Source organism: Scaptodrosophila lebanonensis, unplaced genomic scaffold (genome assembly GCF_003285725.1).
Source record: "Scaptodrosophila lebanonensis strain 11010-0011.00,11010-0021.00 unplaced genomic scaffold, SlebRS2 tig00000085-arrow-pilon, whole genome shotgun sequence".
Taxonomy (NCBI): Eukaryota; Metazoa; Arthropoda; class Insecta; order Diptera; family Drosophilidae; genus Scaptodrosophila; species Scaptodrosophila lebanonensis.
The window spans coordinates 1501239-1519209 of NW_022060564.1; the positions used below are offsets into that span (position 1 = coordinate 1501239).

General features: G+C 36.3%; 2 protein-coding genes across 3 annotated transcripts in view; one reads left to right on the top strand and one right to left on the bottom strand.

Moving 5' to 3' along the window:
• LOC115626574 (potassium voltage-gated channel protein Shaw) overlaps positions 1–15466 on the bottom strand; it is a 59857-nt gene extending 44391 nt beyond the window's left edge. Inside the window, exon 1 of the mRNA XM_030521953.1 lies at positions 15366–15466. Coding sequence (XP_030377813.1) covers positions 15366–15409 — 44 coding nt within the window. The 5' untranslated portion in view covers positions 15410–15466. The remainder of the gene's footprint in view (positions 1–15365) is intronic.
• Positions 11649–13499, top strand: LOC115626572 (fibroleukin). Of its 2 annotated transcripts, none has more exons than XM_030521952.1 (4): positions 11649–11771; positions 11827–12731; positions 12792–12907; positions 12986–13499. In XM_030521952.1, exons 1-3 carry the CDS (start codon positions 11691–11693, stop codon positions 12901–12903), a joined length of 1098 nt encoding a protein of 365 aa, XP_030377812.1. In that variant the 5' UTR covers positions 11649–11690; the 3' UTR covers positions 12904–12907; positions 12986–13499. The 2 variants fall into 2 exon arrangements, with proteins under 2 accessions (XP_030377812.1, XP_030377811.1); XM_030521951.1 differs by having other exon boundaries at positions 11680–11774.
• Positions 15467–17971: the final 2505 nt, after the last annotated feature.

Below are 17971 nucleotides of genomic sequence, written 5' to 3' on the forward strand. Positions count from 1 at the left end.
CATCGATTACACGCAAATTATGGAATTTGGATATTGATAAAAGTTTTAAATTTGGAAAAACAATTGAGCTATAAGTGTTTAAAAAGTGGACAATAGAACACCCCACAACTCAATCAAAGAGCATTTACAGATTTCGATTCAGCATAATTTAAAACGAAACTGTTTGAAACTGCTGCTTGCAAAGCAAGGGAAAAGTTTGTAAAGCGAAAGTGTATAAAATTCATATTAAAATTAATTTTAAGCAATCGCAGAAAACCACTTAACCATTATGCATAGAGGGGAGGGGAGGGGAGGGGGGCATACTATACACCAATAAAGCCATTAAGAAACATCATCTCAAAACAGCATTTTGCGAAAGATTTCATGCATGGCTAAACTTCGAGCGAACTGGGAGCAGTGTATTTAGCAGTCGTTCTGTCTTTATGCTACCCAATGGACGAATTCCCTTTGTTTTTGAGGCCCCTTTTGCTTGGCTCCTCTCCTATTTCAGCCATTGTGCATTGACATTGCGGCCATATCGATTTTTGTGCCATCAGCGCTAATCGCGTGAAAATGCGCAAAAACGGTGACGTTGTCGTGGATGCTGCGAATGCGAAAGTTGCGGTTGTTGTTGTTGTTACTGCTGCTGGTAGCGCTGATGCTGGTACTGGGGCTGCCTGCAGCCGTGGACCACTTCGGCCGCAGAGCAATGGCAATGGCGACGGCTTGTTCCTTTTTATAGCCTGTACCCAAAGGGTGAAAGGCTATACTAGTTTTGTGCGCATGTATGTAACACACAGAAGGAGGCGTGGCAGACCCCACAAAGTATATATATTCTTGATCAGGATGAGAAGCCGAGTCGATATAGCCTTGTCCGTCCGTCCGTCTGTCCGTCTGTCTGTCCGTCTGTCCGTCTGTCCGTCTGTCCGTATGAACGCAAGGATCTCAGAAAGTATAAGAGCTAGAATAACCAAACTTGGTTTCCATATTCTCCTAAGACCGAGAAAGTACGAGTTTGAGTTTTTTTTCGATGCACCCCCCCACTCCCCCGCAATTCGTGTTTTTTCTTATAACTTCCGTAATTCTCGGAATTTTGAAATCAATTTTGGTAGGTACATCCAGTTAGTACTAATGTGTCCGTGTGACAAATTTCATCATGATAGGTCAATTCTGAAGAAAGTTATAGCCATAAGTAAAATCGCTGCTCATGCGCTGCCTCTGTCGGCAGCGCTGCCCGCAGCTGTTGTTGTTGTTGCTGCTTTGGTTCAACTTTGTGCTGCATACATACACGCATATAAACACGCATAGGTACGTGATGTAAATGTATGCTGTTAAAACTAAACATAAACATATATTCTAATTTAATTTAATTAATTAATTCATTAATTTTTTTTAATAATTTAATTTTTTTTAAAAAATTTTTTTTTTTAATTTTTCTTTTTTGTGGAGAGTACAGGCTATTTTACTGTCGGGCTTGCTCGACTGTAGCGTTCTATCTTGTTTTTCTTCTTTTTTGATGCCACTTCGAATTCAAACTCAACGATGCATCATATTGTGCGGCACTTTGTTGCCTTTGTGTGTGTTATGTGTTGTTGCTGTTAGTGTTGCTTTTGTTGTTTACACATGTCGTAAATGCACGCGCCATTTTGTAAAAGCCCAGCGCGTGCTCGACTATTTGTAGGCAGGCGGAAGTGCACAAAGTGGAAGTATATTGTGCATACGAGTTTATGGGTGAGCAGGTGCTGAGCTCGGCTCAGGCGAACACTTTTAAAGGTAAAGCCCGCAGCAGTGACGAGCATTTCACATTGGCAGCTCCTCTTATTGTTGTTGTTGTCGTTTGTTGTTGGCGCTGCCTTCAGGGCCTACAAAAGCCACAGACAGCCGCTGATGAAAAGGCTTTCAACGCTTCTGGCTATTAACTTGTATAAATATTTACCTAAGCAGTAGGCAACAGCAACAACAACAACAACAACCAAACCAACAGCAGCCACTAGCTATTGTTGTTTTTGTTTTTATAGCACAAACATAGAAACCACAACAGCAACAAAACAGCCACTGGATAGATGCACTCACTGCAGTGTGAACGACTTTGATGAGCCCGCAAAGTATGCAGCAAGCACTCGTACACTGAACGAATCAGTCGAGTACGTGTATGTAGTTGAATGAGTTGCTGAGTATTACGTATACGTAAGTAAATTTCTATACAACTCTAATCCTATTTGTAACTCACACAAGAAGATAAGAAATAAGATTAATTGCCGGCCTATTTTGTTGTAAATAAAGCTTTGTGGTATTAACTAATCTAATTATTGTTTAATTGTAACTCAAAAGCAAAGCATCATGTGCAAAAATAATGCCAAAATGAACCTCCAAATGCAGTTGGGGAATAAGCTCACATGTAATATGTGGTGTTATTTCTTTAACTCTAATTTTTTGGATCCCTTCAATATAAAATGCTGCTTAAAGTCCATAATTGATTGACTAATGGGTAATAGGCATGATGTTTATTTAATTTAGCAGCTAAGTAGGTATTAAATCGTTTGAAATAAAACACTCCTAATACATTCCATTCCCATAGTATTTACAGACACTAAGCTGAACTCTTTACGTACAATTTTTGCTGGCATTACTAAGGTATTAAGAGCATCCGATCTTACAATTGTATATCTTTTCCACACAGAAATGCCATGCAACTGTCTGAGTTTTGTTAGACTTAAGCAATCACATACTACTGCTAAATATGTACATATGTCCCATATAATACAAGCAGCGCGGAAAATAGTTTTCACTGTATAGACAAAGTTGAAAAATGAAGCTCAAACCAAAGAAGTTTTGCTAACAAATAAGAGAAATGTTCTCTCCTTCCTTTTTATTTTATTCGTTGAATGGGAATGCACAGATATGTTTGCATTTAGTTGTAGCCACTCATTTTGTTTATTTTTTTTATAATATACATTTCCAACAATTTCTATTTTTATTAGCTGCACAACTTTTTGAAAAGTCGGACGTTGCCATGAATGCGCACACTTCTAGTGCAGCTGCATTTCTAGCTATATAAACCCCTTTCCTATATTTTTTAAAGATGACTACGTTTTGGTTACTACTTTTTTTGCTTATCTCAAAAGGTTCATAATATGTTCATTTTAGCTAAGATTTGTCCATCTGTTTAGAAGGTACTATGATGGTATTAAAGCATATTGCCTAGCCAATTACATATGGCAGCTACTGTAGAAGACCTAGACAGCAATGGCGGCACGTGTAAGCAGCTGCGTATCATTAAAGATTCAAGCACTTTTAATAATCAAAATGGCAGGCGACTAAGTGACGTTGAGGCGTCAACATTTCTATACAAGATGTAAAAAAGTAATAAGACTAATAGCGTATGGCATAGCGTATTCAACAAAACATGCGTATATTAAACCAAATTTTCGAGGCGCTGTAAAACATGTCACTCTTTTTTATGAGTGGTAATTATTTTTTCACTTGTAAATTCATGGTTTAAAAACGTTAAAGTATAACTTATTTTCAAGTGCAATCAATCCGCTAGTCACTTCTTAAGAATATTGATATACTTATTTAAACCCTTTCATGAACTATAGAATTTAAGAAGAATACCAAATTCTTACTGTAGAGAAGAATGGTTAATTCAAATTCAATTTGGTTGAAAACAATTCTGACAACTAAGCGAACAATAATTGCCAGCAATTAAAACTAATTGTTGAGTGAAATTGATATTTAATCCAAATAAACGGCACTTAGTGCGCTAATCTGTTTACTAGAAGCTTCTCTCTTACATAAGTACTTCACATTCTAATGGCTGGCATGGGCAATTGGGTGTTTTTGAAAAACATCAAGTGATGGCAAAGCAACAAAAACGTTTTATTTATCAAATAACATAAGAGTGGAATGAAACTAACAAATGCCCTCACTGCTAACCACATCATTATTATTTATTTTGTCTGAATTACTCTTCACAGCTTGAAATCATTTGAAAATATTTCAAAACACATTAGGAAAAATCTTTTCAATTCATTTGCGCTGCCAGCAGTTTCCTAATTTATGAGTCTTTATTATGAGCACGCACATTTGAAACCCCTTTTTAATTAACTTGTACAAATGTGCGGGTGAAAGAAGAAGAAGAACGACGGGCGAGATTTAAAATGCGCAGCTCCGCCATTTTGTATTTACTGTTAAGCAGCGCGCTCCACATTTCAACGCCGTTTCTATCCAGGCTTTGCCTCTCCTTACAAATTGTATTTCAACGGTTTCGCGCTTCATTAAAATTGCTGTTAAAATAACATACATAAGCAGACACACACACATACAAGCTTATATGCACGCACACACATACATGCATACATATAAACACACATATACTCGCATACCCAGTCGTGACGGAAAAGGGGCGCTAGAAATAGCTGCAGACGCACATCTATGTGCGTGTTTATTTATGGGTTTGTGTGTGTGTGTGTGTTTGTTTGTGTGGGTGGAGGGGGGGCTAACATGGCTTACAACATGATTTTGCGGTTGTGTGCGTGTGTGCTAAAAAAATGTTTCACGGATAAACACAAAATGCACAGCATACAAACAAACAAGCAAACACGTTGGATGTCTGTGCGCCCCTGGGTATGTTACCAGGGAAAAAAACACACAGATATTAACAAATCCAGGGCTGACAAAATATCAAGATTTGTCAGAGGCTTACACCAACACTGCATTTTAATTCATTACTTAGCCTAATTAAACCATGACCGCTCAATCTTTAGAGCTGCTTTGGGAAAAGGAAACGTTGGCATCATGCATGGTGCATGAATAATGTTTTCATTATAAAATTTGGGCGTTTATGAAGATTTTCGTGCTAATGGAGAACAAGTTTATTTTTTACTAACAAAAAAGCGAGCACATTTTGTATATATGCTTTTATTAGCGAGCTAGAGATTTTCTTGAAACCACAAAGCAACATGCATATTCGTTTGGCAGCGTCCCTTCCATAGTGTTGCTTACATGTTGATGTTCCGATTATATTTGTAAAATATTACAGCTTACGCCATTTAATTTATTTATTTTTGTTGGTTGACAAGAGTATCAATTCTTTTTTATAAAAAGATATATTATATATATGTATATAGATATATATAGACGGAAACTTATTCAGTTTCTCTCCTACCATACTATGTATGAAATGATATTTAATTAGTTATTCTAGTAAACCTCAATCTGATGTAGGTTTATGTATTTTTTTCAATATTTATAATGCAACCAATTTCGGAATAAATTCCTGTAACTATATTGGTTCTGGGTGCGGTTTCTTGAGCCCTGGAAAAAGTGCCCGAAAACGAAAGCACGACGGCCATTTTTAGCAGACGACCGACACATTCGCAATTCTTTTTTCTACTTGTATGCTATTTATTTATTTTATAGCCCTTTTTCGCGCGCCCCAAAAATGAAAACAAACCGAAAAAAACACAGCAACAAAACAAAAGAAGAAATGTTTTCCAATTTCTACGCAGGTCCTGCCCACATCCTTGATGCTAGCAACGCTGGCAGTCATTGAGCAACACGCCTGACTGAGTGACAACAGAGCGGTCGAAATTTTTTCGTACGCAAGTATATTAAAAGCCAAAAAGTTAATGAAGCGTTAGGCAACAAAAAACAATAAACAACAGCAGCCTGATAGCAGCAGAGGTCGCCACAAATATATAAAAAAAAAAAATAAGGAAGGGAGAAAATAACAGTTTGTTGAGAAAGCAGCAAACATAAAACAGCAAAAGAGCAGGAAATTTATTTATTACTTTGTGATTTCCGCCCACTTTTGTATTGCCTAGCCTATTTTTCAAGAGCAACAACAACAGCAACAACAACAACAACCACCACACAAATGACAGCAACAATGAGAAAAACAATTTGCAGAGTTGCTACTTAAACTTTTCTTCTTTCCCTTCCTTTACATTCTTTCAGTTTTCTCCTGTGCTTTCCTCTGTCGCTTTTGTCTTAACCAGCGCGCTTAACACACAGCTGTTGATTTCAAATTGTTCAGCTGTGGTTTTTGTACTCATTCGCATTGTGGCTGTCACATTCATGTTGTTCTTGTTGTTGCTGTAGTTGTTATTGTTGTAAGTCATGGCGCTTTTGAGCACTGTCATTGTCTGCTGGCTCGCCTTATTTGCCATTGTTTCTGGTGCTTGATTCTAAGCGACTGCCTGCCAGCTCGAGACTCGCGCTGCTCTCCATTTTTAAGTTTCTGTTAATTGTTGTTTTTGCGGCTGCAGCGAACACCGCAGCACTTTTTTTATTTAAAGATTTGCTTTTGCTCTTACAAGCTGCTTGACTTGATGCTCACCCGTTTCCTACTTTACGGCTGACAGTGGGTTAAGAGCGTAATGCTATGTACTTTGCTTTGAAATAGTTTTAGAGCTGCAGTCAAGTTTTAAACAACTTGTTAGTTCTGCAGTTTCAATTTTTTAAGTTGCAACTGAGCTCCGGCGGGCTTGAACTATTAATTTAATTTTAAAAACATTGTTGCTATTGAAAGGATTGCATTTATTTTGTCATTCCGCGTTAGCAATTTAGTTATTAGTGTGTTCTAAAGTGATAGCGTGATGGCAGAGCCAGACATCTAGCCCGTCCGCATAAGTATGCTACGAAAAAAGCATGTTGTCCACTCCAATAAAGTGCAATATTTTGTAAATTTTATGTATTGCTCAGCTGCAGCTACTACATGCAATTATAAGTCTTCGAAAAGAACATATAAAAAACAAACTGCTTTTTTGGAAAATTGTTTGATCAATATTAAATGAAAATCTTCTACAATACACTTTAAGCTTTGCATATAGATGTATATAAATAAATTATTGTTTAAATCTACATAAGAACTATACAAAAATGTCTTACATTAAATAAATGTATCTTTGTAGTTGTTATACTTTAAAAATATCCTAATATGTTTAAGTTAAATCAATTCTGCTATCCTTCTATTATTCAGCTAACCCCAACCCTTTTTCTCCCCCCTATTCAAAAAGTCTGTGTAAAATATTAAAAAAATGCATAGAAAAAAAGTTCATCAACAAATGACGTAGCTGCCGTTTTAAATTCTGAGTCTATATCTAAATGTATTTTCTTAGAAATGGGATTGAAGCACCACAGTCATAATGGCGATAGTTTTCCAATATTTTTCCACTAGCACAACTTTAATAATCACATTTAAAATAACACGTATTTTCTATGTTGCTAGCTAGTTACATATTTATTCAAAATTTTAAATGCTTAAATAAATGCTTGTTAATAAAAGTCTCTCGTAAATTTGTTTTACGGTTCGATAAAGCCAATGAGCTTTTCGGGCAATTTTCAAGCAATTAATTAATTTTCTATCTTAGCGGCATTTTAGACTTGTTGCCCAAGAGCTGGCTGCTAATTAATTATTGTGTTGAAGGGCTGCCAAACTCAGTTAATAGTAGCTTGGGGATATAGACAACAAGTTCCCAATACAAACACACTCATTACAAAAGAAATCAGGATTGACTAAAACATAAATATTTTCCATTAAATCTGCACTCAATTCTCCTCCCAATACTAAGCAAACATTAATAACCAGGTGTATATAAGTGTGTGTGTATCTAACAAACTATAACTGAATATGTATATGTGTTTGCTAAATAAGTTACAAAACTTTTTAGCTATGGCACTGCATGCAAGCAAAGGCCAAAAGCCCCCAGCTAACCAGTACACTTACACTTACTTCGCAACATGTAGGTACATAAATATAGATAGCTGTGTGTGTACATACAAATAGCAGGCACTGTACTGTGCGGATGCTGTACAATGGCGATGACTGTTGCCTGTTTTATTTATTGACTGTTAAACTTTTCATTAGCCATTTCGTTTAATTCACACACAATAGCAAAAGATTGAAAGGCAGAAGTAAAAGCAGCAGTCAGAGTAATAGCAACAACAACAGCAACAGCAGCCACAACAACAATAACAGGAGCAATATGAACAAAAAGCAAAGGCCAACAGCAGGCAAGAAAACGGCGGAAATACACACAATACAACAAGAACAGCGCAAACGGCACTAAGTATAATGTATTTGCCTTGAAAGCAGCAGCAACTTTATTGCCATTGTATATAGTATGTATGTACATATGCGTATGTGTGTGTGTGTGTGTATGTGTATGTGTATGTGTGTGTTTGTCACAGATACAATCAGTGCGCAATTGTCTGCGTTGATGAGCTGCCGCTTTCGTTGCTCCACTCCTATTCCCGCTCCGAGCCCGACGACTCCCATAACTTTCGCTCATTTCGGCTGCTGTTGCTGTTGTTGTTGCTGTCATGTAACTTCGTCTGGTTACGCATGTGTAACATGTTCCTACTAGCACCGCCCCTCCCCTTCCCCCCCCCCCTCTCCAAACCACCTCTCCACTGTGACACTGCTCTGTGTGTTTCTGTGTGTTTTTTATGACAAAACGCGCCACGTAATCACAATGATAAGCATCTCAACACATACGCACAATGCATGGAAATTATGTATGTATTATGATTAAGTGAAAGTTGGCAAATGAAAGGCTCATGTCAGCAAGCCAGCAACCACAGACACAGACACATACATGTCTATCTATTTAGTATATAATATTTTCGCAGTAAATGAATTTCACATTTGCAGGTCTATGGGGAAACCAAAATAGTTTTCAAATTATTTTGATTGTCAACACAGAGATACATTTTTTATAATGAAAAAATATGCACTTTACGTTTAGTTATAGCTGCTCTATAAAAAAATACATATCGTTAAATCCATATCTACTACTACTCATGAGGAATAAGCGTTTCTAAACTGTAATGAAAATACTGTTCAGATACCTTCTTCCAAGTCATTATCTGCACTGGCAATAATGCAGTTGTAAATTTGTATGGCCTCTACCAGAAGAGTAATAATATATAATTAATATATCCAGAGGAATTCCCAATATAGTTCAGCTTGATCAAACAATTCCATATAATCTCTTCCACCTTCCTCCCATAGATGGCTAATCTATAAGAATGTAAAATCTAGAAAACTCTAAGAAGTATTCACATACTTATCAGTCTGAGAACAGCATTTAATTTTCGACTATATTTTAAGCGAATTATTCTGTATTTACAACATTTTTTAAACCATAATTTAAAAATTGTGTAATATTAAAATCGGATAATGAAGACGAGTTCAGAACATTACTTAAGGTATGGATTTTTTTTTGAATACCCCTATGCCTTGTACAAAAATATCATTGCAGTATGTATCGTTTTATTACTATTATAGTATATATCGATGTTTTCCTTTAGTATTAATGAAAAACATATTTTATGGCCACACTGTGGTTGGCCTCTTTCCTTTTCTTGTTAACTCTGTTCGAGTGAGGTTGTGTTGCTGGTGTTGCGGTATAAAATATAAAGTAAAATATAAAGCCATAAAACATATATGTTGTGTTATTATTTAAATATATAATTGAAGTATAAAATACAACAGGTTTTATAGTTTTGATTACCCACAAAATCTCTCAGTTTAATGTTTTTTCTTCGCTAAGATTTCCCTTGGCATTGTCCACGGCCCTCTAAGTTTTATTGCTTTAAGTATGATGAAGTTTTCCAAAATTTGTTTACAATTTTTTGTTTAAAAAACCCCACAATAATAATGCTTAATTAACATATTTAAATATTTTTTTTTTTATAATTATAATAGATGTCCGTTTGGAAGCAAAACTTTCCAAGACTATGATTTTCTGAGAAAAACATCATGGCTTGAAAAAACTTTAACAAATGGCAACAACTTACATCGAAATATGTGTTCACAAAACAACTAGCTGTGTGCCATGAAACTTATATTCCATTCATGTCTGGAAGTGTATGTTTGAATGAGTATCCATGTAGTGTGTATGTGAACGTATTATTTGTGCTAAAAACGTCTGCAAAGTGACAGCATGATGCCAGAGCCAGCCATCTAGCCAGCCCGCATAAGTATGCTACGACAAAGGCATGTCGTTCACCCTCTTGCCGCTCCTTGCCCACAAGTCGACAAGCGACTGTGGCGTCCCAGCCACGTACCCATTTCGTTTACTCTAGGAACACGCACAGACACGTGTACATGTGCTGGTACAGTGGCACAATGCTTAAGCAAACATTGGACTGGTGTGACATATTACAACACTTACCCCAACCCTAAGAAGCAGCTGTCCCCAGCATCCGCATCGTCCCCTCTACCACCTGAGCAGCAAACTACTCAACGACTCGGCGACTTGTTTTGTACAGTAAAGGCGTTTTTTTTTCCTTCACCTATTTGTAACAAAAGCAACATCATGCCACCACACGGCCCCTTCTGTGTGCAACACTATTTCACAGCTTTTCGTATTTCGTATTCGTACAACCGTCTGGGTGTATACTTGTTGTGTGCATGTGTGTGTGCGTGTGTGTGAGTGTGTGTGTGTGTGTGTAAAGGCAATGTACAGATGGACGCATTGCGAACTCTTCACCGCACATACTCGCACATTTATATTTTTCATCAGCCATGATATCCTGTGTAGATACCTTTTTCCAATTTGCGGTACGACAATCAGACGGGCTTTGAAAGATGGATAAACCACAAATCGGCTCTGACTACATACTTGTATAACATTTATTTACAGTATGTAAAATTTTTGTTTGAATTTGAATTTTGTTAAGCTTATTCATGGAGAAAATTATAGTTGCATAACTTTTCTTGATTAATATCAATAGTTAATTCCAATCAATTTGTGATTTATATAAGTACAAAAAAAAGGCAAAACCCTTCTTTAATTTTTTTAATGTTTAATACTTCAATTTAGGATTAAAAGCTTTGTTAATAAGCACATTTCTATAGTTTCATATTGATTCGCGCGTAACCTGTACTTTCATTAAACATTACTTTTGTCATTGAATTTTAGAGCATTTTCAGAGTATTTCATAGCCCACAACTCTTCACTTTTGTCATGACAAACCATCTCCTTTTTCCCCACACAGATAAGTGTGTCAATTTTATGGATTTATTGCGGCAAAAAATTCGAAATGCATTTCGCTTTTGTGGTCAGGCATTAGCTCACTGGACGTTCTGTTTGGGAAATTGTTTACCATGTAGTATAATTTTTTATCACCATTTGCATTGCAATGGCATTTAAATAGCTGTGGTTGACAGGCACATAAAACAAATTAGATTTGTTGCTAATTTTTCTGTGCGGTTGGCCAAAATGTTTTAAATTAACCAACGGCAATCAAATAAATGCGCTTTATGGGCTTCACTTTTAAGCAATCATTTAAATTCTTGGTTTTTTATAGCAAACGCCCCTTTTCCTTTATATATATTATATAAATAAAGAGCAACATTTAAATGAAAATTGGAGCCAATGGAAGTTAATTTTCAGGAGAATCATTATTACGTTCAATTGGTTTGGACAAAAACAATGCTCTAGAAGTTGCCAAATGTAATATTTTTAGAATGAACAGACGATAGAATTTATATCAATATATTTACGACGGTTTTACTTTCATAAAGCAAATTTGAAAAACTAGATTACAAGCCACCTCATTGATAACCCAATCTGAAAGTCTCTCTGTGTTATCAGTGATCAGTGTTATAGAACCAACAAAGTATTTTGTTTCCATGTTCATACCCAGTATCAAGACGACAGGTCGAGAAATAACATTAGAGAGTGAAGGAGCCATCAGCAATGTCTATGCTAATTTTATTTTTAATTTGTTGCGCAACATTTTCCGGATCTACAGGCAACTACCATAATGGTCTGGATATTGTGGTGAGTTGGAAAGCCTCTGATGGGAGAAAGTCTGAAGTCTTTTCATTTTCAGAAAGACACGATAACAGGGCTGGAAGAAAAATGCGGCACATGCGGCTATCAGAAGCTATCATCACAGACATCGGAGACATCCGAAACAATTCAGAAATATACATCACAAGAATATGAAAGCATTATTAAGGAAAAGGATAGTCAAATTACGAAGCTACAAGTCCAGCTTGCTTCTAAAAAGGAAAATATCAAGGACTTTAAAAAGCAGCTTGAAATAAAAACAGTGGAATGTGAAGCAAGACTAGAGGAAAAATCGAATCAATTGGCAGATCAAAAATCAATTATTCAGTCACTTGTCGCTAACTGCAGTAGCGGAACTCAACAAATCAATGAACTGCAGAATAAAGTGAAATTCTTAGAAATTCAAATGGAAGCTCTGCGTCCCAAAGCTGTGCTGGAAAACAACAAAGAGATCCTCACGTGTGAGTCCTTTGAGAACTCCTCAAAAATTGAAGTACTGCAAATTCCGGGCATAGCTGAGCCCTTCTCAGCTCTTTGTGATGCTGAAGTAGCAGGCTCGGGCTGGATTGTGATTCAACGTCGATTCGATGGAAGTGTGAATTTTGATCGCATCTGGGAGGATTATCGGTTTGGGTTTGGCAATTTGAATGGCGAGTTTTTCTTTGGATTGGAAAAGCTGCACCAAATCACAAAATGGAAACCCCATGAACTATATATACAGCTAAAGGATTACAATAATCGCACTTTATATGTCCGGTTTGAACAATTTGAAATTGAAAACGAGGAAAGCGACTACATGATAAAAAGAGTAGGCAATTGTATCACTAATGCTACAAATGTCAAGATACTGCAAAAAAATATTAAATTTAATACTCGTGATAAAATAAATTGCAAATATTTCAGCTGTGTAGGAAGTTATGGTTGGTGGCACATAGCATCTATGAGGTAAATAGTCAAATTTATTGTTATTACTATATAGTATTTATTAATTTACACTTTGCACAGCAACTTAAACGTTCCAAAGTATTCCCAGCTATATTGGGAGGAATATAATAAGGCGATCAAGGTGAAGTCCACAAAAATGATGATCAAGCCAAAAAGATGGCTGCAGGATTAAGGAAGTAGGTGTTTTTCATTTTCAAAGTGCACTTCAATAAATAATCGATTTATGGCTATATTTTAAACGTTATCAATTACAGAATGGGACCAGCTCTTCCTTCATTTATATGTGCTTCTAATACGAAAGCTTTAACAACTCGATAATCATAGATTTGTAAAAAAAATTGTTTAACTATTCAAATGTTTAACATTATTATTTTCTGTATTTCAACTGCTGTAGTTAATTTGTCCATTGTTTTCAGCGCGGGCCACATTTGCACTCATTTTACATATTATTTATTAAGCAGAAAAATTTGCACATACTATATGTACTTAAGCTCGCAAAAAACATACTCTGGGATATGTAGTATACGTATTTATATTAACGCAACTTGCAGAAGGGCCATTAACGAACTAATAAATTATTTACTAGACGAAAATCTGAAGGAGATAAGAGCTCGTGAGCCTGAAACGTGCGCCCAAGCGAACCAAAACAAAAACGTGCACAGGCGCCCCAAAAATACAAATGAACAGACGCACCAACACCCACACACACAGACACACAGGCATACACCTACATTATTGGTAGCTTATACATATATATATACACCCACACATGTTGATTTTGCTCTTGTTATATGGTATTGTTGTTGTTATTGTTTTTCCTGTCAGTCTCAAAGTGAAAGCAACATTATTTACATGAAATTACAGACAATTTACGTTTGAGTAGCTTTATCTGAGGCAGGAGCAGCAGCAGGAGCAACAACAACAATAAAAGCAACAATAACCATGCTGTGCTTCCTGCTGGATATGCTGGCCATTCCTAGCTAGTGCGCTGTTGTTAGCTTTCCTGTATAACACATACATATATGTATGTATGTATGTATGTACGCATAGTATGCATGCATGAATTTTCGCTATTTTTGGGAACGTGATTATCCTGTGGCAATATTTGAAAAACAAGCGTCAGGACATCGATGTCCTGCTCTATCATCTCATGGTCTATACAATTGTTTACATATCTGCCGGGGCAGTAATAACAGAAACAGCAACAACAACAACAACAATGACGATAACAATGGCCACATCCGGAAGTACATTGAATTTTTCCAGGCAATATCCTGTGTCCAAAAAAAAACACACACACATACACATGCACATATGTGTTGACTACACATTATATCGATTACCAACATGTAGGCCATATGTGACAGAAGTTGGCTGAAACAAAAATAAAATAACAATTGCGACGTGTGGCTTTGAAAAATACAAATAAAAACCAAATATTGCACAATACACTACTATTGTGTGTGATGGCTGTGCTTTCGAAGAATTATGGTATAAATATTGTAGACATAAGTACAATGTAGTGAAAACAGTCGATTGTAAATATATGTTAAATCAACAGAAATGGCACGTGTGATACAAATTGCAATTGGTTTTGCCAAAAAAGAAAAACAAACAATACTACAAACCTAGCCAAATATAATATTTTAGTACGAACAGACGATACTGAAATAAAGCACTATTGTAATGCTCGCAAAATGTTTTATAAGGTACCGACAAATATTTTAGTTGGACTGGCTTCTTTTGTAAATATTTAGCTGTTGAACAAATATCCGACCTGGGCAATTGCCCCACTTCCCCGTATTCAGAATGCTGTCAAGTCCATTGCCTTTAAATCAACACGTAGTGGCGAAAACAGCAGTACTTGGTTTTTTGCAAATTATACGAATATTACAGCTAATTAGGATAGGCTTTAGTTGAATTGTCAATTGAAATACATTTTGTGATCGAAATTTCATACTGAAAAGATGCTGAGATCTTTTTATTTGGGTTTAACCATTCGACATGAAAAACGACGAAATCGGGTATAAATTCGATTTGATTACATTCAAAAGGTCTAAGCAATTATGGGTATTTTATTTTGTGTACAGTTTGTGGTTTTGTATTGATTAGTAACGAGGCAAGGGAAACGTTGGCAAATAAAATTCTCTCATCAAAACGCAGGCGTTGAGCAGAATTATTGTGGTTTGAATAAATTTTGTCTACTAACAGGCTTCTAAATGAGTGCAAACTTCTTATATGTACCTATTTTTTTGCGTTGTACTTTAAATGTATATGGAACTCTTCGTTTAATTTCAAAACCTTTTTATAATTGTTAATGCGGCAGCGCGCTGTTAACTACAGCCGAGGCTAATAACTGCAGCGACAGCGGCAGCAGCAGCCAAAGCTAACAGCTGTAAGCGGTCTGTTAGTTAACAGATCGCTGCCCGCGCCGTAGCTCCTCTCCCTAATATTCTCACTAGTATGTAAGCGCTTTACTGGGAATTTGTAAAGTAATATAAAAAGAAGAATTAACGTTAACATGAAAGTAAATAGTGTTAGTTTTTCCTGGCACCGCCATTTTGGATTTAACCAAAAACGATGCCCCACTCCTATACAATTATGTTTAACAATATATCTTGTTCAAACACTTACCTTATGCCTCCCACATTGAGTATAATCCGGTTTTCGCCATCCATGTTGCATGCAACAGTTGTGGAAACAGCAGCCGCATGCCCCAATTTCTTTTCGCAATTACAGACGATGCCACGATGAGCGACTCCCGAAAATATGTTCAACAAAATATAACTACATGCTACGCACGCATGCACATGAAACGCGTGCCAACAATTTAAAATTAATTGTAAATTATTCTGATTTATGTCGCCGTTTAATTATTTAATAATGAATTCGCGTAAAATGTTGTGCACTAAGGCAACAAGACCGAACCGAGCCGTTTTTCTATTTCACACGCGAATGCATTTTAGAGCTTTGACAACGACAACGCGGCGTATACGTGACGTGACGTTCCCAGAGAAATGCTTTTTAATTACGCCCAACGAAGGTTTCCAAACGCCATACGCCAAATGCAAATGAAAATGCGCCTGCTGTTTGCTTTCTAGACTTTCACATCCACTTCCACTGCCCCTTAGGCTTCGGCTTCGGCTTCTACTTCTGCTTTTGCTTTTGCTTTTGCTTCTGCTTGTTCTTGACTTGCAATTTTGTGGTTTTGGTTTGCTTTGCATATCCTGCGCTCCTATGCAGCGCCAGCGAGGACTACAGCCAGCTTTGAACGCCGCCACGTTGGCCTTTGACTGCAAAAGGGAATGCAAATGGAAGGCATGGGTTTTAATGTAAGACAAAATTAGGTTAATATCTAAAGTGTATAGTATACAAGCAATTACATATGTATGTACAACCAGTACATATGTAAATACATACAAACACATACAATATGTACTACTATATACGCATGGCTGCCATTTTATATAATCTATAGCGTAACATGGCCCTGTGAACAGCCTTGAGCGACGCAAGTCGTCGCTGTGGTTTGCTAAAAATATTTCACTTAGACTTGAAAATTTAAATGTTATTAAAAATAGGAAAATTGTAATAAATCAACACAATAGATTTTTGTGGCCTGCAGCTTAAAAGCGTTTGATTTAATTCCACTTCAATAAATGTATTACCGCGCGATATAAATTTAATTGGAAGCCAATTGAAACCGGCGAAGCACGTGAAGTGCTTATTTATCTGATTGCAGAAGTAAACAATTTCCGCCATTTATCCGCATATATCACAATTCGAATTTCCGCAACTTCCTGCTCTCCGATCAAAAATAATTTCCCATTTTTTAACGGAGAGATGTGTACATGCGGTAATATATTATGAAACAGTTAAGTTTTACTAATCCTTTAAAATCGGATAAGTTGTTTTCTTAATACTACACATTTGCTATTCAGCACTGAACATTCAAAAGTTTATAAAGCGAGCAGATTATTTAGATTATTGCTTTAAATGCTGACTCATATTATTATTTGAAAATAAATTAAACATTTCATGGATAAAGCTACAACAAACAATACTTGTATATTGATTTATTGATTTTCTTCAATTATTAATGCGTTTAATAAGAATCAACCCATTGTAATGCCATATGAACAAGTGGTTTTATTGGTACGCTTTCAACTAGATACTAATGAGCTATGGAATCTCCATTTGAAACATCTGTGAGATCATTTAGGAAGCAAAGAGCCTGAGCCTGCTAGTCCGAAAGCAGGTGCTCTACACTTTACTACTCTTTCTCATCTTTACAGCTTCTGCAGTAACCATTAGGTGGAATAGAAGCTCGAAATGCAATTCAAGGCTTCGATGTTCCGTATCCTGCTGGGCTATCTCGTTAAGAGCGACGCTGGTTATTGGTTGGTTATGTTAGAATCAATTGCCATAAGGGCCACTTGATTGTCTAAAAGTATGTAAGCCTGCTATCTATAATGGTTGAGAGAAGAAGAACTTCTGGTACAGGTATCTTCTTGTATTGTTCTCAACATTAATAAAACTATTCTATGTTTGACAAAAATGTAATATACTGTGCTTTTTTTATCCCTAAAGCATATATTCTTCTTTATAGCTATTTCTATTTCAGCAAAGGCTCCACTTTGGCTTGGAAATATTATATAATTTATAAATTGATTATTTCTTTGCTACTTAGATAATCAGCATAATCAGCGAAAGCATTGTTCGAATGATCTTTTTAATTTCAATTTATATATTGATTGCGTAAGAATTTATTTTCATCTTATTCACATTTTGAAGCTGCCAAAGGACCAATATATTGAAGACCGTATTATAATTATTTTGCTCTTTTTCTAGTCATTTTTTTGACTTTACGGCACAAGTTGCGGCCTGATATTTGACGTCAATGCCGCCATTGTTTAGCATTATCGAAAGAAGTGTAAGCAAGAGAAAATCAAATTAAAGCGGTCGCTTCGTTCTTTGCCTTTGTACTGAAAGGGTTGACAACGCAAAAAAGCCTGCAACAGTTGCCATTGACAGTTTTGGGCGTTAAAAAATTCAATCACGGGCGCAGGCTGCTTTCAATTTATTTTATTTTTTATACATACACATACTATATATTTGTACAACAATACGCGCACCAAACAAAAACGACAGAGATTGTATACATGACGACCGTAAAAAAGTCATAAGTAAAGAAAAATGCAAATATGATTGACAGCTGCCCCCACTGCTAGAGGAAACGA